At 39.6% G+C, this 23609-nt stretch overlaps 1 protein-coding gene across 3 annotated transcripts in view; it reads right to left on the bottom strand.

The window, feature by feature from the left end:
- cntn1a (contactin 1a) overlaps positions 1-23609 on the bottom strand; it is a 61172-nt gene that overhangs the window by 24988 nt on the left and 12575 nt on the right. The window contains exons 1-2 of one of the 3 annotated variants that reach the window (XM_085282688.1): positions 12507-12744; positions 2885-3019 (exon numbers count right to left, since the gene is read on the bottom strand). In XM_085282688.1, the coding sequence (XP_085138814.1) occupies positions 2885-2939 (55 nt within the window). In that variant the 5' untranslated portion in view covers positions 2940-3019; positions 12507-12744. Of the gene's footprint in view, positions 1-2884; positions 3020-4189; positions 4937-12506; positions 12745-23609 lie in introns of those variants that run through there. The other 2 variants (XM_085282689.1, XM_085282687.1) reach the window with 2 other exon arrangements.

Genomic DNA, 23609 nt, shown 5'->3' with positions numbered 1-23609 from the left:
TCTATATTTAGACTTCATTTATACTTTTTGTGTCAGTGTAAGTCTTATTATGGGCCAACTGAACCACAGAATCACAGACACGCACACACTCACTGCCTATACTTCTGCTGTAGGCTAGTGTGTACTTGACTTTTGCCCAACTGTCATGGCAGTAATGTCACATTAATCTTTGTTGGGGCTAAACTAAAATGTCAAGCCAATGTTCTCTACCCACAATAAAGACCAGAGACTGCTGTTTGGCTGTTGTCTGCTTAGATGAAGCAGCCATATACCTGGATTTGAACTTTAGTTAATCATGTACGATGCATGCAGCTGGTACAAAATACAGCTAATGGCGTCAAAACAAAAACCAAAAGACAAGATAATACCCCTGTTTTAGACTCTCATCACTGGCTTTATAAATGACTTCAAGATTTTACTGATCACACTGAAATGCTTCAGGGTTTACAGTAATTCTCTGCTACATTGCTGCTCTCCTGTGAGCCAGGGTATATGATGAATATAAAAATCCAAAGAATTTTAATGTATGTTATCTATATAGGGCTGTGCGATATGACCAAAATCTCATATCCCGATATAAGACATCTATCGTCCGATAACTATATAAATCACAAAACTTTAACATTTTCTGTAAATTCTGTGAATCTCGTGCAGCTCGACTTGCTCAACTTCGACTTGTTTCCAGCTGGGCGTCGTGTACCTGGAGTCGAGTGTTTTAACTGATGCATGAAACGATATATTTTTAGACATAAGTTGTAAAGGCCGCCGTTTTCTTTTGTGAGTATTTATTACACGACGTGCTGCGGGGAAAAGCCTGTTCTAACGTTTGAGTCTAAGGTTTATTTTTTTAGCACCTGATGGCTATTTTTTGCTTCTCATCCGTAGATACTCTGCATACTCTTTTTTAAGTGATTCAGTTTATTTTGAAAAATCTCAACAGGATCTTGCGCTTTATTGTGAAAGGTTTGTGGAAAATAAACAAGCAGACACGCAGTGGTTTTACCGTCTTTGTTGCTAACGACAACGCATAAAAACAGGCGCTTGTCCGTCCGTAGTGTGGTTATATTAAATATAAGAGAAAGAGAGAACTTTAGGAAATTAATATAGCCACTACAGTGACCATCAAAACAATGAAAAAAATATTGCCGTAAACGTTTATTTTGCGACACCTCGAAACAAACGATAGCGTAAAATTAAACGATAGACATTTTTATATCTTCATCCGATATATATCGTTATATCGAACAGCCCTATATCCATATGTGAAGTTGTTTTTTTTTTTTAAAGCAAATAGACGTCAATAATAGGGGTGCAACAATACTTGTGTCAATATTGAACCGTTCGATACACTGCTTTTGGTTCAGTACGCATATGTATCGAACAATACAAATTTTTTTATTTATTTTATCAACTTTTCTTCTGACGATTCTGTCTGTGTTAAGCGTTCAGTGGTTCTGCGTTTGACTACTCCGCCTAGGCTGCACTGTTGAGTGCAGATCCACTGAGCACAGCGCAAGCTAGCAAGACAGAAGCTAAGCTCGTTGCAACATGGCAACTGCCTCAACGCTACCCGAAATTGAACCTCCCCCACCCTCATTCAGATCTGGCGTTTGGAACTATCTTGGTTTTCAAGTGAAGCATGACCCTGAAGGTAAGCGCGTCATGGACAAAAGTAAAACAGTATGTCGGATGTGCCACGCAATGCTCAATTACATGGGTGGGAACTACTGCGTTAGCGCACTTAGCTTGTTAACGTGTTGATGCCGTCCAGCCCCAAGCGCGGGGGCTTGTTGTTGCAGCAACATTAAATTTAAAAACTGTACTTTTGAGTTAAAATATATATTTATAATTTTTTTTTTTGTGTATCGTTGCACCCCTAGTTAATAAGCGCTGCATGTGTGATAATGTTGGTGCAACATTCCATTCAGATTGACTCACATGTTAAGGAGGAGATAGGACACATGCACATACGCTACGATCATCATAGTAAAATGATTTTGAGAAAGATGTGTAGAGCCCAGAGAGTCACAGTCCACATGCTCTGATTTTTTAGCTCATGTGAAATCAAATTTCAAACAAGCGAGAACTGCCTGTGGTATAGGGACACAGAGACAAAGAGAAGGTTGTTTCCTTTTTAGACAGGTCATTTTCAGGCCTGCTGTTTTCTGTCTACTTTGCTTTCTTTCCAACACAGCAGATTGCACAGCCACATGCTGCCCTCAGAGGCACACGACTGCCAGCTTTGGCCTATCAGATATAGCCTACGTATCATTTTTTATCATCTTGTTGCCATCCTTTGAATTTATGCTACGCTGTAACTACTTAAACCTGTTAAGATTTCTCTGCTGCATTACAACAAAATCCATCTTAACTGGATTGATTAAAATTACATTTTTATAAAAAAAATTTCTTGAAGCACACATGACTGCCAGCATCGTTAGTTTTCATAATGTCCTTTGGAGCTGGCATTTAGCAGCTCGTTCACACTTTGTCATTCTTGCTCTTCATTCATGGACACACTGACAATCCAGTTTTGACAAGTGTGCTACTATGCGTGCTGCCAGCCACCTGTATGATTTTTATCCTTTACGCTTTGTAGCTGGAACCGCTTGTCAAAGTGTGCATGAGACACTATTTACTGACAAACTGCTACTGCCAAAAGAATCCCCGACAACCAGGTTTTTACGCAGCAGTACTCAAAATGCAAAGCTAAATGGCAAAGTCCTTTTGAATGTTGCATTACTGTTTGAAAAGAAACTTGTCAGGGAGCAACTGCTCAGCTAAATGCAGCATATCACCAGTGTCAAGTATGATTTCTGTCATTCAAATTAACCTCAGAGGTTGTTTGTCTAACTATTTTCTTTGAGTTTAATGTGCTTCATACCAGAACAGCTGCATGAAAGGACCAGGAGATGGAGCAGCAGGGTGAGGTGCAACATGATGTTGAATTGAGGACCACCTGGTGGGGTTAGAGCCAGAAGCTCAGTTGATGGAACATTAGCAGGACTGCTTGTTTTTCCTAAAAGAGATAAAGAAGAAAAGGAAAAAAAGCAGAAAATTTGACAGTTAGAAACATCAATTTTGTAGCCAGTACAAAGTTCACAGATAGATTATAAAAACAACCCCTGGCTTGATTACTATGGCAAAATAATGACTAACAAAACGTAATCTGCTAAAGACGGTCAAGATAATGAGACAGGAAACAAATATAACTAAGAACAAGGCCAAGAAGAGAGTCAGCTACCAAAGTAAATAAGGAACTAACTGAGAGGATGACAAATGAACACAGAAGTAACCATACAGTATAAAAAAATCAGTGGGAAAACTATCACAAATCACAGAGTATCTACAACTCAAACACAATAAGAGCTAAAAGGCTCAAAATGCAAGAGACAAAAGTTTAAAACCATAAATGAATAAACAAAAAGAAACTAAGAAAACAGATCCATATGAGAAAACACCTGAAGATCTGAATAAAAAACACTAAAACATGACATAGGAGGTGATAGGGGAGGATAAATGACACAGAACGAAAGGGGAAAAAGAATAACTAGGCACAAAAAATAAGAACATTTCTGTTTGGGCAATAATTTCTGTGTGATAACAAAGCTTCTTGGTAGAGCTGGGCGATAGAACGATAACGATATGTATCGCGATATAACTTTTACTCGATAGAGAAATTAAGCTATCGCGATAGACCTCGCCGCTCTTGTCCTCTTAAAAAAATAAAATAAAAAATAAAAAAAGGTCAGCCAATCTAAATTAAGTAGCGCAGAGCCGAACCAATCACAGCCGCAGCGTCATGTCGCGTGACTTGTTACTACAGCACAAGTGCCAAGCCGCACGTGTGTTTGTTTGGGAAGCAGCCAGCGGGTAATGGAGGAAATGAGTGTGCCGACTAGAAAAATCAACCGAGCGTGACCGAAGAGAAAACAGATGATGGTTCCAATGCCGGAGAGATTGTCGAACGGAAGAGCCATAGAAGTTCCGTAGTTGGAAGGTATTTCGGCTATTTCAAGTCTGACAAAAAACAGAGTAGCGTGCACTGTAAATTGTGCCGAAAGCAAGTCTGGAAATACAATAAACTGGTGCATGCGTCACACTGTGCGCCACGTTATTGTTTCGGTGAAATGAATTTCTACAATACTGTTACTGTTAATTCTACTCTCTGCAGTGTTTAAATGCTTACATATACACACAGTTACTGTCCCTCCACACATACGACTCGGTTCTGCTTCTATGCCCCAGCTTTGTTTACTTTTTCCCACCGAGGCTTCTAGACTTCTGATTGGCCAACATTTCTGCACGGTTAGGAATCTAGCGCCACCTGCTGCTTTGGCATGTTCATAGCAGCGTTTTCCTTCATTTCTGCCTTTATGTGTGGACGGGATTATTTTTTAAAACGAAAAAGGAAAATCTCCGTTTTCAAAAATACCCGTGTACGTGTGGACGTAGCCTCAGTCTCTGACTGGAAGCGCTAATTCGTCATTCGGCTTTTGTCAGACTAAAGTAACTGTTAAAACTGTTTGAAAAGCTAAGCTATACAACAAGGAGAGATTGAGAATTTCCTTTTAGTTCTCAGTTTATTTGATATTGACAAAAGTTAGTCAGTTTTGTCTGTTCTTCTGTAAAACAAACTAAGATTTATTTTTAGAATTAATATTTTGTTTCTAAGTGGAATTGACAATTTAGTCTGTTTCGTTTGTTCTGTTTTGAAACTTAAACGCTTTAGCGGCTGCCTTTTGTGTAGTTTGCAATATTTGCCTTTATTTATCTGAAAAAGTCTCATGTTCCTTAAGTACATCTACCCTGTTGAACTTATTATGGGAAATAAATATTTAAATAAAAACAAGCTGCTGATTATTTCACATTTTACTTGTGAGCAACAGCACATTTAAATCTTACAAATATAGTTATTTGGCTTATATCGTGATAGATATCGTTGTCGCCTGAAATGAAAAAAACATATCGTGATATGAAAAAATCTCATATCGCCCAGCTCTACTTCTTGGCAATCAATGTTGTACAGTTGGAAAGCCTTTTCATTTCAACAGGCACTGGAAAGAAATGTAAAAGTGTTTAAAGACAAGAAACAGGAGATTATTAAAAACAGACAACTCCACTACAAGCTCTACAACATTGAAGAAATGCACAAAGAGCTGCAGTTCAAGATTCAAGATACGGAGAAAATAATGAAAGCTTGCAAATAATACTTGACGAAGCACTGCACAGCGCACAGAAATGCAGAGCAAGCTCCAAGACGTGGATAAAAAGCATCAAGCGCTGCAAGTAATGTTTGATGACACGCTGGCAAGGAATCCCAAAATGCTTAAAGAGAAAGAGCAACAGGAAGAAATGCAGAGGGCGATCCAACTTATTCTCCAATACTTGGAGAACAAAAATACTTTTTTATAATGAAGTCAAGGAAAAAAACCATGGAGCCCAGGAAAATAAAAGGAAAGAAGAAAAGGAGGAACTGGGAAAATATGCAGAGATGCAGTGTAGGATCCAAGAAATTGTGGGGGGAAAAAAACAACAGCTCCAAGTACTCTAGCTTAAAGTACAGGAACGATTCAAGAAATGTAGAAGAGAAATCAGGAGTTACAACACAGCACAGTATAACAGAAGAAGACACACAAGCATGAGGCAAAGAAAATTCAGGAGGAGAAATACAAAGAACTGAAACAAAGCCAGATTTGAAGAACTGGACAAAAGGTTCAAGAAATTCAAGGAGCTGAACACAGAAACAATCGTTTAAGTAAAAAAAAAAAAAAAAAAAAAAAAAAAAGCAAAAAAAACCCCTGACAGCTCCAGGAACAGTTTCTGAAAAAGAAGAAAAAAGTGCTTCAGGTTTTTCCAGAAGAAGACCTCTGCTGCTTCATCACATAATCATGAACAAAAGCTGCCTTCTCTTCCTCCACCTTATTCCCCATCTCCTTTTTTCACCCCTCCTCTCTCCCTCCATTACCCTCTCTGCCTTTCTCACCTACCTCCACAACCCTCTCCCTCCCTTCTTCACCCTTTTCCCTCTCTCCCCCTCAACCCCCAACCGGTTGCGATAGATGGCCTGGTACTGATGGAGGTTTCTTTCCTCACCATTGCCCATCACCTAGTGCATGCTCATAACGGATTTCTGGGGTTTTCATTCCTCTGTCTCTTTCCTCCTTTCTATCCCTTTCTTTTTGCCTATTTTTCCCTTATACTTTTCCTTTACACCACACTTTTTTCCTCTCTTCTTTTCCACTATCACTCCCAACCTGTTTCTTCACTCCTGAGAACACAGGGTAAGGTAACAGGGGGATAATAAACACAATCAATCATAAAAACATCATACTCTAGAAGTATCTGTCATGGTTTCCTGATCCTCCTGGTTTGACTCATCCTTTTCTCTCTATCACTCTCTATGCTCTCTCTCTCCCTATCCTCTGAGTCTGTGTGTGTGTGAGTGTGTGTGTGTGTGTGTGTGCGTGTTTATTATTTTTCATTTTTATTATTCAAAGTGTAGTCTTCTTATCACAGCATTACAGTGTCTCTAACGTGGAAACAGAATCACGATCAACTTGTGTCACAGCACATAACAAGTTTAACTAGCCATTTGTCGCCACTACGTGGACCATGACAGTGAAAATTCATCTTCACCACGTCTCTGATTCCCGTCAGCCTCAAAGGCGTCGGATCCTTGAAAGGTTGACACCTGATGATTGGCATTTGGACAATTTCCTGAAGAAACCCTGAGCGCTGGTTAAGCTGAGCAGGCGTCTCGTCTCTTACTCACTACCCCTAAAATCTTAACGCCACGCCACCAGCTCTCAGCCTCATTCCCAGTAACACAATATGAAAAGCAACAGCTGTGTGTTTGTGTGTGTGTGAGGGAACACAAAGAGAGCTTTGACAGAGATAAGAAGCGGAGGAGAGATCACATAAAGGTGGAAAATATTTGGCGTGAAATTGTTAATTCAGTATCTTTATTTACTTAAGGGTGTAGAATCAGGTCACACTGGAAATGGTTCATGTGTTTAGAAGAAATTCAAATTGTACTGCCCACAAAACGAACCCACAGGGAAAGAAAAAAACATTTTTTACATCTTTTGACATTTTGAGAGCCGGCAGAGTAATAACACAGAGAAAATTCTCCAATTTACTCCACAGTTTTGTCTGTCAATCAACCCAAACCTGGAGGCCTCGTCTACACTCATATATTAATTTTCTGGTGTTACAGCACTGAGCATCAGCTCAATACCAGCAGACCTGTCTGAGGTCATTCTGGTTTGGTGAGTGTTGATTAGAGTATAATTGAACATGAGGCAGACACTATTGATTCTTTGTGAACAGCCTGAGGTGTCAGCTGGCAGAGACTCAGAGGTGTGACAGTAGGATTGAAATATCAGCACTCGCCAGACAAATGGAGTCTTATTACAGAAAAACGGATTATGACAGAAGAGAGTGCATGTAATATGGCAGCTTTGCATGACACAAACAAAGCTGGACTTACTGTATGACTAAACGTTTTAATACGCCGACGCATGGCGGGGACGCACACAAAAATGAGCCGCGCCATAAACAGGCAGACGCACTGTAAACCATACCATGTGCACGGTATGCTGGGACATGATGTCCGAGCTGCACAGCTCCTCGAAAGCCGCAGAGAAGGGATTTCATCTTTACGCTGGATTGTATCCTAGCAACACTTTTCAAAAGCACCAGTTTCTGTGCTGTGGGGGGTCTTTTGTGAACGGCAATCAAACAACGCAAACACTCATTTTAATCTAGAACAACACTGCTGTTGTGGAACGAAAACCTGGGGTGCTCTGCTCATCTATTGAAGACATTCATCTCTTAGTGTCAGGGAAAGGCCGAAAACCCGCCGTTTACTAGAACTCAACCTCTCCTCTCTCCACTTTGCAGCTATACTGCTACTGTAGATAGCTGTAACTCATTAATCATAAATGTTCCTAATAGATGCACTTAAGAGATTAGGGGATACCACGAAAAGCCTTCTTATAGCATTCAAGTACAAAGTGAAAGAAGAAGAAGAATCTCATCTACCTCATTAAGAAATGTTACTTGAGTAAAAAACTGTAAAAACACATAAGACTGGTTCAACATGGCAAAACAGCAGACTCTGAAAAACAATATTCGGGCCTCCTTCTCTTTTATCTTATTTCAGCAGCCTGAATGCACTTGATGAGCGCTCCAATCATCACTGTAAATCACAGGACCCCGGACGTCTTCCCCATAAATCATACTTTGGACGTGGCCAGAGCTGCTAACTGTTACTGCTGCAACCAGTGTTGCTTTGCTTTATGAATTTCAAGCACATTCTCTCTCCTTGCTCCTCTTAGGATTCCCAACCTCATTCCACCAAAATCAAATTTTGTCAAGTTACAGTCTTCTTAAGGGCAGATTCTGGGATTTTTTGCTCCAGTCCAATGGCCAATACTGTCTTTTGCTCTTTTTATCACAACCCCACAATTCCCTAAGGGTGCTACTGAAATGGAAGTCAGTGAAACCCCTCCTTTTCTGTGTTTAGCCTGATGTGAGTTGCATAATTGAGTAACTTTTTTTCTCCTTTTTTTAATACTCAGGCAGCCACAGTGAAGTAGGGAGGAGAAATGGACATGGTTACTTTGTGCTCTACAAAGTAACCATTTGGTAGACTTCAAAAACAAGCTCAAATACCATCCACCACCACCCACTCCAGAATACCGCCTCAACCCCCCACCACTCCTTACACATACAATCATAATCACCACCACAATCAGTCATTAACATCAGATTTGCAGTAATCCTACAAGAGGAAGCTAAGACGAGGTTAACTCTGGATTGGTCTTAATCAGTTTGAGAGGGGAAAATGAGCACTGCTTAGACACAGCATCATCTCCTGCAGCATCCCAGTCATGCCTTATTTCACAAGAAAAAAAAACATGTCCTAAATCTAGTAAAGACGAACAGACAAATAAGTGATTGATTGAGGATATAATTAAAAAAAAACAGCTAAATAGAAGATAATTAAATTTATTAGTGCATGTCCTTCAATGTGAGACACTGCTGCTTGTCTGTTCAGTTTTTGGTCGTCCGTGTGCACCCAGAAAGCAGGTTTGTAGTAGGAGGTATGTAGGAGTCCATGCCCTGAACTTCCAAATATATTCTGTGGTTTTGGGCGCCAAGACACCAGCAGAAGTTTTTTAATCATCTGTCTTTAGGGGTGTTTCTTATAGAATTAGGACAACTATAGTTTTATTTCACTACCTAATGATCGTGATGTGCTGTAAATCAGTGTAAGAAATTTAAAACATGATTAGTTGCTTCATTGCCAAACGTAAGATGACAATATTTACGTAACTCTCTTCAGCTGCCACACAAAATGAAAATTCACGCAGACAGCTTGGAGAACCTGCAAACTCCAGCCAGAAAAGGCCAAATGGTGGATTTAAACCCAGGGCCTTCTTGCTGTGAGGGTAATAAAATTTCCTGTCAGTCAGCTTTTTATTTATTCAAAATAAGATAAAAAAAGAGAGAGAGTTAAGTCAGTTTTCCTTTTAGTTATTTCCTTTTAATTGCTTGGGAACTGCATTTGAACTGTGTGTGCCAGTGTTGGTGCAAATGGCAATGTCAGGCAATAATGTACCTTGATGCCAAGCACAAACGTTGAATGTTTAGTATTTAAGAACAACAAAATTTCAACAACTTTTGTTTTTAATCATGTCATGTAATCTCAGACAGAATGCTCATAACTGTTTTCCCCACATCTGCTTTATATTAGGGGTTTAAAAATATCAGATAGATAGATAGATAGATAGATAGATAGATAGATAGATAAAAATGTCATCACAGAATAAAGTCATTAAAGGAGAGGAATTATGATGACATAGTGTGACATTGGGTCTGACATCATCTCTGAGAGGCAGCTGTGTCTTTGTCTGCTTTAAGGGGCACTGCTATTTAGTCTCTTTAGCTCAATTTATCCAGAGCCCATGGAGATGTGTGTTTTTCTATTTTAGTTTAATGAAGTCATGGGGTTAGGATTAGAGGTTTTATACATAAACATACAAAATTACATTTACTTTTACTGGTGGCCCACTTAAATAAATGAATAAATGTTTTCCCATCAAAATTCAGACAAGAAAGAGAAAGCAAGAAAGACAAGAACATCATTTAATCTTTTCATCCCTGGTAAGATCATAAAATCTTGAGCAAAATCACACACCAGCTGTAGTCCATTTGTTTGTTATGCTGAATCGGTACAATTTCACCACAGACCAGCGATGATGCATTAGTCTAGCCAATGAATTATTTATGACGAAATCATTGATTTAGATTTCAACTAAGCCATAGACAGCCCATTTGTCTCGTCAACCCCGACACAGAAAGACGCACTTCATATATTGTATCTGTGTGGAAAATAGGACCTTGGCTACAGGTAAAGATGTTCCTGTCTCTGAGGTGCCTAACAGAATGATTCAGTTAAGTACAGCACACAGACAAGGGCTATCCAAGCCTATTATACAGCAGATAAAACAGTAAGCCCCAAGGCGCACACACAACTACACCTGCAGAAGAAGAAAAAAAAAGCTGCTATCTCTGTGTTTTGTGAAGCATGGACCCCCTGTTGTTAAGCAGGAAATGGTTCGGCACTTGATGGAAAAAATAACTTTATTTTTCAGATTGTAACAGCTTGATTTCTCCCACAGCCAGAATAGAGACTCCTTCCTTTCAGCAGTGTAGGAGTGTAAAGAGCAAGGACGTCTAAAAGCTTCTTTTCAGCAGCTGACACCATGTTTATCTTGTTCCTGCGTTTTAGCAATTAAGCTAACAATGTGCGTTAACTGTTTGTCTGATTATTCACTGATAAAGAAAATGATGCATTCAGATTCAACATCATCTAATTATGAACAACAGTACAGCCCGCAGGGGTGTTCTTTTTGCAAGTTTGAAATCATGTTTCCATTCAATTTAGTGTATGTGTGAGAGACAGACAGACAGAGAGAGAGCACTCTGAATAATGTTATTTTAGCCTCAGAATAATGTAATCCAGCTTCAGATGATATGGTTATGACTGGCTCTCTTGTCTGTCCTCTCGCTTCCGCGCTCTCTCGCCCAACAGAATCTGTCATGCTAATGTAAACTATTTATCTTAACCCCTGCAGTCAACACAATGTCCCCCAACACCACTACCTCCTCCAACCCCCCTTTGGCCACACAGGCTCAGCAACCTCAGCTGACCTGAATATCAATGACTACAGTCTTGAACCCACGAACACTGGAGCTGGCCCGCTGTATGAACTGCATTAACCTCAAATTAAGGAGCGTCTGTAAATTCATGCAAATGGAAGGGAAAAGTGACTCGAGTCATTAGAACAATAACAACTTTTATTTTTGATGAAGCAGCTGTCACTGACAGACCACTCGTACTTAGCAGCCAGCATCTAATGCTGCTCCTGAACGGTGGAACCATGAACCCACAACCTCACAGTGACCTGATTTTTCTGACCTTCTTCTATTTTTGAAAGGGGGAAAGAAGACACAGTGAAAACTATTACAAAAAAAGTATGGTGTCGTATTTGTTAGTCGCCTTCATATAACATAACAGAATATGAATGAATGAATAAGATTGACATCTCCTGCCTGGCACTTAGACGTCACCATTACCCAAAAAAACTTTGGAGATTATTTTTATGTTAATGTAATTAACTGTGATCCAGAAGAGCAATGACCTTTCAATGCAACAGCCACGGCAGAGTGTGATTTGTCCCTCGGTACAGTAGGGTAATGCACGGGGTGAAAGCTTTCAGATGTGTCTTTCCAAGTATGGAAAGTGTGCCACATCATGTATGATAAATTATGTCAAGAAAGGCAAAAGGTCAGAGGAGACGTGCTTTCCATCAAGAAAAGAGTGCTCCACTTAATTACTTCATGCCACATCTGTCCAATAAAGATGTTGGCTAAGCTGTTTCTATGGGAGAGCGCTGACATTCTTTACAAGCTACATGTCTCGGTCCCCATTTACTAATGGAAATATACTGTAGTAAATAACTGTAATTACCTGGCCACAGAGTGTTACTTACACTTGATAAGGAAGCGGTATCCTAAAGTATATGAAGAAAAACAATCAATGCCTTCAAATTGCACAAAGAGAAGTCTCAGAGGATTTTTCTTTTCTTCATTGGCTATAGACAATAAATGGTTATAGAACAATAAGAAGATTAATTTAAGTTCTCATTCATCCTCTTATTAGAATGTGTGGGTCTAACATTAGACCAGAGATTAACCAGACAAAGGGAATGTTTAAATATAATCATTAAATAAGCCACAAATACCCCGTTTAATTGCATTATAGTGAAGACAAGCAGGGGGTTACCTATTAGTGGAAACCCATCAGCACTCTGTAAGAGTTGTAAAAGACACACAGAAAAACAATTAGGGCATAGTGTGTGTGTGTGTGTGTGTGTGTGTGTGTGTGTGTGTGTGTGTGTGTGTGTGTGTGTGTGACTTTGCTCAGTGCTTACCTTGCTGCCGAGTGCTATCATGCCAGTGGCTATGTGACGAGATGAGCTACTTAGCGGCCCATGTCCCCATCCCCTCCAACATGCCTGCCAAGTGTCCTAAATACTTTGCTCTATTGTCTGCCTCAGAAACAAGCAATCCTGCTGGATGGAAGCACTCTCTCTCCAAGGTGCAAAGGAGGAGGGAGGGACGATAAGAAAAGAAAAGGCCAATTCCCCGAGCAGGACAGGGAGCCATGCAAATGGGACGCCAATGAGAAGAAGCCTCCCTGCAGTGAGAACGCTTCACAGAGGGGTCTTCTCTTCTCACTGTGGCCTGGCTGTGGTTTAATCTCTTAAGCCCTCTGGTCCCACTCACAGATACGTGTTGAAACACCCACACACAGACACAGAGAAATACAAATTGATACAACATTCACTCGTCGACTTTGCTCCATCATTAGCCTGGCAGGAAGCCACACATATCATCAGCGCTGTCATAATCACCCCCTCTTTACTGTCAGAGAGAAAGTAAAGGTAGAAAAGAAATCAATAAAACACAGGCTTCACTCAGAGACGCAGGACCAGCACAGTGGAGATAAGACATGAAGGTGTGTTGTTGCATGTTTGCTGTAAACTTGATGTAATTCTCCCAATCCAAAGCAGATTTCTAATATATATATTTATATATGTAGCAGAATGGCAACAACAATTTGGCTATTCTTTGAATTCTTTGAACTAATCTCCACACGTTAAAAAGAAAACACAAGAAAGCAATCACTTGGGAAAGGATTAAGTGTTCTTAGCTTTCTTTTACCTACACTAGCCACAAGATTCATTCTTACTTATAATTCCTCCAGTTGGTAAAGTTATTAAGCATCGCACAAATGTAAACTGGGAGTCATCTGACCTCCAAAATGTAAAACTACGAATAAATGATTGAACCTGTCACTGTGCTTTATCTTTCAAACTGATCTTTACAAACCAGATGCAATATAAGTAAAATAATTATCTGATGTTATCTGATGTGTGTTTACTTTGGAAACAGATATAAAAAGGACATCGTGATTATACACTAGGAATGTGGAACGTGTGTATCATTTTAAATCGTCTTATATTTGTGAAAAATAACTGCAATGGAGAAGTAAAGCTGGATGTATAACTGCTGGATAAACAGAACATATCTATATCTATCTATACATTTCTCTTACTGTAAATACTAACCGCTTTATTATGTCCTTAGTACATAAAAATGTCAGCACTTTTCTCCTGTAACTAAAATAATAACTTTAAAAGTTTAGGGACCACTTTACCGCGTCCTGGAGGGGAAAGAAAGAAAAGCTAAAATAAGTAATGTGCCTTTTGCAAACCTCTTCAGTGGAGCTACTCATGAGCAAACTGCAAAAGGATGATATATTATTCAGCTCTTCCCGGCTGTGAGTTTTTCACTCAGCCTGTGGGGGGTATAAGGTTTTTAAGTGCAATCTATTCTATTTAGGGGACAGGAGGCAGCAGTGTTATACAAACGCTCACACACTGCCTTTGGGTTGCAGTAACCAGGAAGATGCTGAGCAAGTGTTACAGAGCAGGGATTTGGTCGAGGGGATACCAGAAGGTTTAAGAAAGGTTTAGCCTCGTGAGGCTCACATAATAAATTCATCTGAGGAAGCTTTCAGTCTGTATCACCACAGCAACTAGATGCATTGTATGAAAATGCTAAAAGGAAAAAAATAAAGCTTTGCAGTGGGACAACAAAACTCTGAGTAATGGACTGATTAACCTTATTGAATTTCATTAAAATCACACAGAGGCCTCGAATCTTTCAATAAGTCACCTTAAATATGGGGTTCATTAAACTTTCATAGGTTATTATGGAAAATAAGAGAGCAAGCAACAGGAGAAATGTATTTTAGTGTTGGAAATGCACTTACAGTAGAATGTACCCAATGAAATCAGGTATCGATGGTACAAATGTCTGCACTAATCCTTCAAATCATCATAGCAAATGGAGCAGTTCAAGAGAGCTCCAGATGATGCTTGAGACCAAACCCAGTCTAATGACATCCATTAAGATGAAGCAGACGGTCCCTGAAAAAGTCAGGAGAATTGTGCAAAGAGGTGTAAAGTACACCTTCTTACTTTTAGCAAGCACTTTACATCTGGTCTTAAATCATGAGCTCCCTGACTAATCAAAACCAATGCAAATCTCTCAGAAGGAGAGCATGTGGAGCAGAGCACAGAATGCAGTGGCAAAGCATAAGCCTTGTGTCTGGCTGGATTCTGCTTTTTCTTTCAGCACGATTTACCCAAGACTTCTGACTCAGCAGAACCCCGCCGGTGACGGGAATAAAAGAGGATCATTCCCCACCTTCTGTACATGCTATTAGAGATGCAGTATATTCAGTTTATGCCATTTAACAACACTACTCTGACCAGAATGGACAAATTTGCGCATTTACAGGTATTTGTGTCTACATTTGTTTAGGTAGATATATTTCTCAGATATCGGATGGTTTGCTGTGCATTATTTTCAGAAAACCTGGCAGCTAATTGGACAACTAATAGTGCAATGTTACTCCCTCCTGAATAGATTAGGGAGGGGGTAATGTTGCATTGCTCATATCATCTTCCTTTTTGTGACCTATTATTTGTTTTTCACTATTGCAGAACATACTGTTGAGTGATTGCTGTGGCAGTTTAAAACACAAAGAGCCACACCCACAATTTACACACAATGACTGAAGCCTGAAAAAACAAATAACAGATTTTCTTGTGTACGGAAAGCTTAAACAGTAAAATCCAATATCACACTTCATGCACATGAAGGTGGATTTCTTTTGAATAAATCAAACTGATTCTAATGTGTGATCATCAGCAGTGAAATTAAAAATCATCTGCCGCAATTAGTAGTTATCTGCACTTTATGGTCGCAGATCATGCACACTGGATATTTGTGCAAATCAATAAATCACTCAACTCTACTATCTTAAAATAATATGTTGATAACATCCACTAGATTAAAGTATTTTGCACTGGAGGACGACATCCAGCTGTCATAAAAGTCACTGCCCTGATTTATCCATCTCTATGAACATGTTTGATGGTTTGATGTGGTGATGCATGCCAGCAACACAATGAGCAGAATGGACGCATGGAAGAGAGAAAAAAGAAAGACACAGGTGACACTGTTCATTTGTCTTGTGAACAGTGTCATTTTTGTACTACTGCAGAAACCTCATACAGAGAAGTAGGGCTCAATGAACATTTTTTTATTGGGTTTATCCATGTGATTCCCACTTTGAGCTGCAAGCAATGTTTAACTGATTTTATTCCCACAAACATCCTTTCGTCCTTCTTTGGCTTTGATATTTGTGCATGTGCGTGCTGATGAACGGGCTTCGAAATAAGGCACAATATGTGTTTAATCAACACTGTATTATTCAGTAAGAAGTGAAGTATTCGTTTGTGTACTACTTGTCAAGAACAGGTCTGTGAAACTGAGTTTATTGGCCTAATACGTACATAAATAAACCTATAATAGTCCAATAGTCCATGCTACAGTATTGTTTGATCTGAGCTCGTTTGACAGATTGCGTGCAGATATACAGCAAAAATGTAATGTGAACATCAAACATCTACTCTCTGAAAGATAAGTGTACGATTACACTCATCAGCCAGACACTGTCCACCCTAGTTAAGTATACAGTTAAAAGGTGATATGCAAACTTTTGTTCTGTTGAATATGCACCCATATAGTAAAGGAGGATTGCGTAACTTTTCTCTTAACATGACTGTCACTTACCCGTGCATGCACCTTGCACAAATGCATAAATCAGGTTTGGAAATTGCTCAGGTCCTGCTGTCCTATATAAATGTCCTTTTAGTCAGTTGTTAGCTGGTTGCCTGGCAATGTGATGGCATCATAAAAAGCATTTAAGTAAAGGCATATTCAAGTCTTGCACATTAATATATATCAAAACTGAACTGGAAAAATAGAATTGAACTAAACTGTGATGAATTGATAAACTGAACTGAATTACACTGATACAGTGTTTTTATAAGGTTTTATGGGAGCATAAATGCTAAAATAAAAACTGGTCATTTTAGCCCTCTGGGAGACGGTTGCTAGGCAACATGTTGATGTCATAATATCAGATACTGAAAAGACCCTCGATGAGACTAAGATGTAACAGTTTGCCAAGTCTGGTTGCTCAACTCCTGACTGTGTAGGAGGAGTTCATGGGAGAGACAGACTGAGATTTGGTGTATTAAACTAAGATAATGGTAACAGAGTTCCACTGCTGCTGTTCGTGCTTTATGGATATAAGAACCGGCAACAATACAGTCTCTCAAATGCTTAAACTGAAGCCAACGTAAATTACTCCTGATTACTCAGATATGGTTCCTCCTTAAAAACCTTTTAGTACTTTTGCTTCTGTTCTCTTTGAGTCATTCAAAGAGAACAGAAGCACAATGAACTGCCCAGGTTTTGACTTAGGAGAAGGGACTACTTGGGCCCACTCTGCCCGAAAGAGCTTTTGTGTGCATGTTAATGTGAGTAGTGTCGAGAGTTTAGATAAGTAAGGTTCCTTGGAAAAGATGTTCAGCTCTTGTTGCGTTTGTTTGTCAGGCAAAGAGTTGGATTACTCCGATTGCTGGATAGAAAATGAAATTATTATTATTATTATTATTATTATTATTATTGTTATTAGTAGTAGTAGTAGTAGTAGTAGTAGTAGTAGTAGTAGTAGTATATATATATATTTTAAAATCTGGATCTGTGTGAGACAGACACTATCTATCTATCTACATATACATTATCATAGATATATACCTTTTTTTTTTCCTGTAGACTGTGACTTTATGAGCTGAGTTATGGCATCTCAGAACTAGTTTTGAAGTCTGTCTGGAAATGAAAGGTGTCTTTCTAAACAGCCACGATGAACGAGTAGTTTGAAGTACGGCGCCCTGATGCATTTTCACCTCTGCACAGCTGACGAAATGTTACAGCAAACGGTTGACACACTCAAGGTGTGTGGCGAGGGGGTTCCTAACACTAAAGGTTAACATATCTAACAGAACTATAATCCTACACCCAAAAATACTACAAATTTGCTTCATCAGGATTATGTATTTATGTAGTTTAAATCATTTTCAGCAGCAGCCTGATAACCAATCAGGAAGCAACCTCAGAAGTCAGATTTTGACAGAAATATTGTTAAATCCAGACCAGTGAATGAAATCATGTTATTCCTGCCCTCATTTAACTACAGCATAGCAAAAAACAACAGAAAAACAGAAATGGGTTTCTTATGTTTTTAATGATTGGATGAATGTTGAATGTTTGGCTGCTTGAAAAGATTTCTACTGTAGTACCTTAACCCACTGATTAGAAAACCATATGCACATGCAGGTGTGCCACACAAAGATGCAGAAATTGAGCTAGATGGTGGACTCTTACCACGGGACCATGCAAGCTATGAAGCAGTTAGAACTTTGTTTAAATACAATAATGTGTTTAGAACAATGCATATCAAGGGCAAAATACATATACAATACATATTTTGAGGTGGCTGTTGATTTAATAGGCATACCAAGACCCAGCATATCAAAGATATAGCCTTAATATGAATATATCAAGCACGTTTCATATAATGCAATATGATGTAACAGTCATACACACACAGTAAAAAAGAAATAAAGCAATGAATATTTATTGTAATATTAGCCCAAAGATGCATAAGAAAAGTAATGCCTTAAGTAAGAAATGTAAATAAGACAAGCCCCAGAAAATCATCTGTGCTGAACTAACAAATATAAATATACAAAAGAAGGAGACAGTGTGCAGAAAAGGACACAGACACTGTGGGTGCTGGATACACAACCACTTTCCTTATACCAACTTACAAACTCCTGTACAGTCCCACACATACACATGCACACACACACATACAACGCTTCAATAGGTTTATCCTTTCAGTGTGCAGCACTGCAGTGTTAGGTAGGATGCTTCATTCTGAGAGGCAGATAATGAGCTATTCCCTCTGCAGAGGACAGAATCCCAGAGCCAGCAGAGCTCAGCAGTGCTACATGCTCCCTCTCTCACACACACACACAAACATAAGTTGCAATAAGCAAAAAAAAAAAAAAAAAAAGCCAGCAAAACTTCCTAACTCTAAGCACTCCTCTGGCTCCACCACACAGTATACACACAAACCAAACACTGAGCCTACTCTGCCACCCACCTCTGTTCTAGAGCGCACAGCTCTGAGGCACACAGAGACCCCAACACGCTTGCAGGTACAGTCCCGTTAGCTTGAGTTGGCAGCAGTGAAGCCGGCTGTATATATTCCTGCCTGAGGATAAACTGCTAGTGCTGGCTAGCAACCGCTGTCATGGCATCCTGGACCCCTTCTATCACAGGCACTCAGCAGCGCAGAAGCCCCCTCCATCGCATACACAAATGTACACTGAGCTTTCAAATCAAAGGGCTCCCCAGCTGTGACCTCACATCACAGTGGAAAAGGAGGAGGATGCGGGAGAGGAGGGGCTGTTTGTGGAGTGTTTTTGCAGTGATATTTCGGGCTGATATTGGTGTGTGTGGCCAGAAGGTACGGCAGCCACAGCAAGAAGGACAAAATTACCACAACAAGGAAGAAAGAGGAGGAAGACTAGAGCATGTACCACGGGGGAGGATGCAGCTGTGAGGGGGGAAGAAAGAACAGTTGTTACAAACAAAATGTTTGCTGCAAAGGTGGTGGCATGCTGTGGGAGGGAGGGAAGAAGACAATTTAATTTTGATACCTGTGAGGGCTGCGTCCATTCCCACAGCTGGACATAAACTTTACAGTCACACTGGAAGAACAGCATGAACCAGCCTCACAGAGGGAGCAAGTGCAGCAAAGAAATAAAAAAATAAACAGAAGCCATGGCACATTCAGTGGCTCCACCTTATGCCTCATCCACTCACCCACTCTGAATGAGCTCTTCCTCATGTTGTTTACTTTCTCTTTTTCCCGCTTCCTCATCCTGTTTTCCATATTCTTCTCCCTCTCCTTTAGCCCAATCCACATCTATCATCTCCTGTTTTCTCCATCCCTTCACTTCTTCTCTCATCCATAATGGATGGTTTGAAGATATCCTCTTCCTGTAGTGGACCCTGGTCCCTGGTGCCAGTCAGCCTGTATTGATTATTGCACCAGAGGAGTCATCAAGGCATAGATAATAGGACTTAGAGTTGCACTAAATCTTCTGCATCGTTCCCCTTCCCCCTTCGAGGAGCTGGTCCATGTTTTTCTGTCTTCTACTGTCAAAATGTACATGAATCTAATTAGTAAGTGCGTTCACTGGCTTTGAATGAAGCCAGAGAACGCACAGTGCATTGGTCTGGATTATACAATCAGAAACAATGCAAGACACACAACTGTTTATGCTCAGTTTTCACCAAAGTAGCGCACAAATTGTGTCTTCCTCTTGGTTATATTTGTGTGCCACAGTCTGACGCATGCCACATTAAGGTTCATTAAACAGGATATCTCCTCTGTGCTCTGGCCAGCCTGTCTCTCCTTTGACCCAGGCCTTCATATATAGGTCAACAGTGGCATTCAAGTGACTGATGTATGTCACAAACACAATACTGCTCTTTTTAGGACTGGACATGCAGTCAGTCACGCCCTGCAGCATTATAATGTAACAATACGTAGGGCAAATCAGAAATCTAAAGGGATATCTGTCGTTCTCTTCCTGCACCACCTCCTTACAGGAAGGCTTGGCGAGTTGTTCTTGGTACTCCAAGAAGTGTTGAATCTTGAGTAAACATAGTAGGGCTTCATTAAATGGAGCAATTTTCATGCTCACTGAGCAAAATGCATACAATGCAACGTGTGTGGCTAAATGCAAGAAGACAGAAAGAAATATGCCTGGAAAATAACTTTTCGAGCACACGTGATAAACTTTGGGTGTCATGTGAAGGAAAAGTTAGACGGACATAAATGAAAAGAAATGACATGGTAGCTTATTTTCATACAGCATCTTTGTAATAGAGTGAGTGTCGTTTATTTGTATAACAGCAGCAATAACATCAGCAGTACACTGTGTATATTTGGAATTCATAAGAGAAGCCCTTTTAAGATAAAGTAGTCATATAGGATTACGTTTTATTATACATAAATACAGTTGTATAACAAGGCCAGAAACTTGGTTTGAACTATAATGTGAAGAGGTGATCAAGTGATACGATTTGATAACTTTTTAAATTAACCTTAGATAAATACATACCTATAACACTTCTTATTCAAATTCCAATTCTTTCTTCATTATATATATTCCAAATAACAAAAATCTGGGACACAATAAATGGAGAAAATGGGCTAAAATGTGATTTTTAACCAGCTGACGTTGTGGTTAAGTGGCCAGTTGGCTACACATTTGGTTCAAGTCAGCCGTGAGGTTACTGTACCTGCTGTTTCTTCATACAATAACTCCAAAATGCTACAAAAATGAGTCATTTATTTAATTGAAATTAATATGATACAGGACTTAGCAATATAACATCTGAAACCAGTAATGTTGACATTCGATAACTTTTTACCATATTAGCTGTTTATTATTTACCACTTAACTGAATATTCAATTTAGCTGCAATGTGAAAACAACATGCACATTCACTCCAGTGTAATTAGCTTTTTAGTGTGACACAAATTACTTCATGTATCAGGATTCAAACTGAGCCAAAATGAGCCTTTATAAAACAAAACATTGAATGCAATACTTTCAATTTCAATTATTAATATTAATATAGCACAAAATCACAACAACAGTTGCCTCAACTTACTTTATATTATAAGAGGAAACATATGCATTAGAAAGAAAAACCTCAACAATCAGATGACCCTCTAAAGCAAGCATGTGGTGACACAGTGGAAAGGAAAAACTTTCTTTTAACAGGAAGAAACCTTTTTGTGATTGTAACAGTGCGATTTTGCTGTTATTGTTATGTAAATCTATATTTGGACCAGCAGTGTTCATGAGAGTGGGGGAGCCCATTTAGTAGCGTCTCTAATAACAATCCTGGCTTTTACTCTCATGCACAAACATCCTTACAACAACACAGAGACCCAGAGGAGCAAAGCGATTAGCAGCAAAACGAGTACTCCCATTGCCTTGTGGCAATCGAGCATTTTTTCTGGAGTGGAAAAATAGGTCTGACACGTCAGCAAACAAGGTCATAGCGCAGAACACAGGTCCCATGTTTATGCTGCCAAGTGTTCTGTCAGCTTGAAACTCCTTCTCTATCTTTCTCTCCCCGCCTCCCTCAGTGCAGAAACGGTCAAAGAGAAACAACTCTAATCTCTGCCACAACAGCAGAATAGGCAAGTGGACAGCCTCTAACGAGAATAATAACTGTACACCAAAGCATTAACCCGACTCACAGAAAACAGCATCACCAGATCACTCCTCCTTTTTCTATTCACAACCAGCCTCTCGATGTTAGGCTTTTCTGTGTTCATTATTCTCGTCTTCTGAGAAGACTGTGTGAATAAGCTGCAGGTGAGATCTGAGCAGAGGAGTTTTGAAGTGGGGCTATTAGCAGAGACTTTTCTAATGTGTGCGCGATGGCTGTTATCTTCAACTTGGGTTGCAGAAGTTTGATAGAGTCAGACCAAAGAGTCCTCTTCTCTATACACCGCTTAATTTCTGTATTTTTCTTCAGCTTTAAAGGAGAACCTCAGACAATCAAAACTGAGCGATTGAGTGCGTGGGTGGACGTGTGTGAATGTGTAGTATGCTTAAGTTCAAGTTTGCTGAAGACTCCAATGATCCCTCACCTCAATACTTAAGTGGACCTTTTCACAACTGGCAAAAGTTATTATGAAATGTCAGACAAAAATATACCTGTCAAGCACACAAGGCCAAAATGACTATTGAGACTCAATGCGAATCAGTGAATGCTGCAAGTAAGGCAGGTACTTCTTACTGTAAAAGATAAAGCGATGCCTTTGCGGACAGGTTTGTGAGACACCAGCCAATCACTGGCATTTATAAATCAATTCACACTCATTATAATACTCGGAGTAATCCCTGGGAAACAGAAACCAACAGGAGCTCAATCGATGTTTGTCAGAATAGCTCTGATGAATCAAAGACAGTGGATCAGCCACCCAGTATTGATTCGCTACCCATACATTAGCATCACTCCTAAAACCCATTGACACCAGAATTAGCATGATTAGAACAATTTATTTCTTCCTGTGCTTCTATTAGTATTTCTGGTTTTACAGTTTCTCACTGAGATCTAAAGCTTATCCCCGTGAGTTGTAACAATTGTCTTATTCTGCATTTCTACAGTCAGTAAAGCTGGTGGGGGGGGGGGGGGTTTAGAGTCTCAATACTTTTGGACAAAAATGACTTTTTTCAAGCTCATTCCTGCGTGTTCAAGACAAGCAAATTAAAAATTATTATTTGTGCCCAGGAATTAGCCACAGTGAATTCATGTCCCTTAGCAACACAGTGAAATGATTTAGCAGGCAGTGGAGTGAAGCACTTATTGTTGTGTCAGTTCTCACAGCATGCTGATTGATCTAAACCCACCAGCCTGACAAGATGGATTATTGGATGATCGTGATCAAACAAGTCTTGCCAGAATCTAGATGCCTCATATAGCAGGGACTTACTGACAACGGGAAAGTCATAGTCATCGTCTTTATCTAAAATCAGAGTGGGTCTTGCTAGTTCTCTCAAAAAGACTATGTGAAATGGTCCCCCTCTTCAGTTTACTGAACAGCAGTGCACAGTTTACTGTGCATTAGCGTAATGTACAGTTTGTCTCTTACTCACTGACCAATTACGAGAAGCCCTCTGTCTGCATTATACCCCATGCGCCATTAAGAAAAATTCCCTTGTGGGTTTATATTGGTTTTATTATTACAATATTACAGTGTAGTAATATTGTGATAATAACATACAAGCTATATTTAATGTACTACTACAATTGTGTTTTCAATACATCAAGACCCATGTATTTTGGATAGCAATCAGTTAATACAAATCCCACATATATACTCAAGTCCTTCCCAATCAGTGGTGGGTTGTTGAAGAATTCAGGATGAGCACATTTACACTTTTTAA

The sequence above is a fragment of the Mchenga conophoros genome, linkage group LG7 (genome assembly GCF_057382185.1).
Source record: "Mchenga conophoros isolate Kocher_MC1m ecotype Shallow Benthic linkage group LG7, M_conophoros_male_GT1.1, whole genome shotgun sequence".
Classification (NCBI taxonomy): domain Eukaryota; kingdom Metazoa; phylum Chordata; class Actinopteri; order Cichliformes; family Cichlidae; genus Mchenga; species Mchenga conophoros.
Note: the sequence above shows the minus strand (reverse complement) of the source record. Positions and strands in the feature narration are given on the sequence as shown.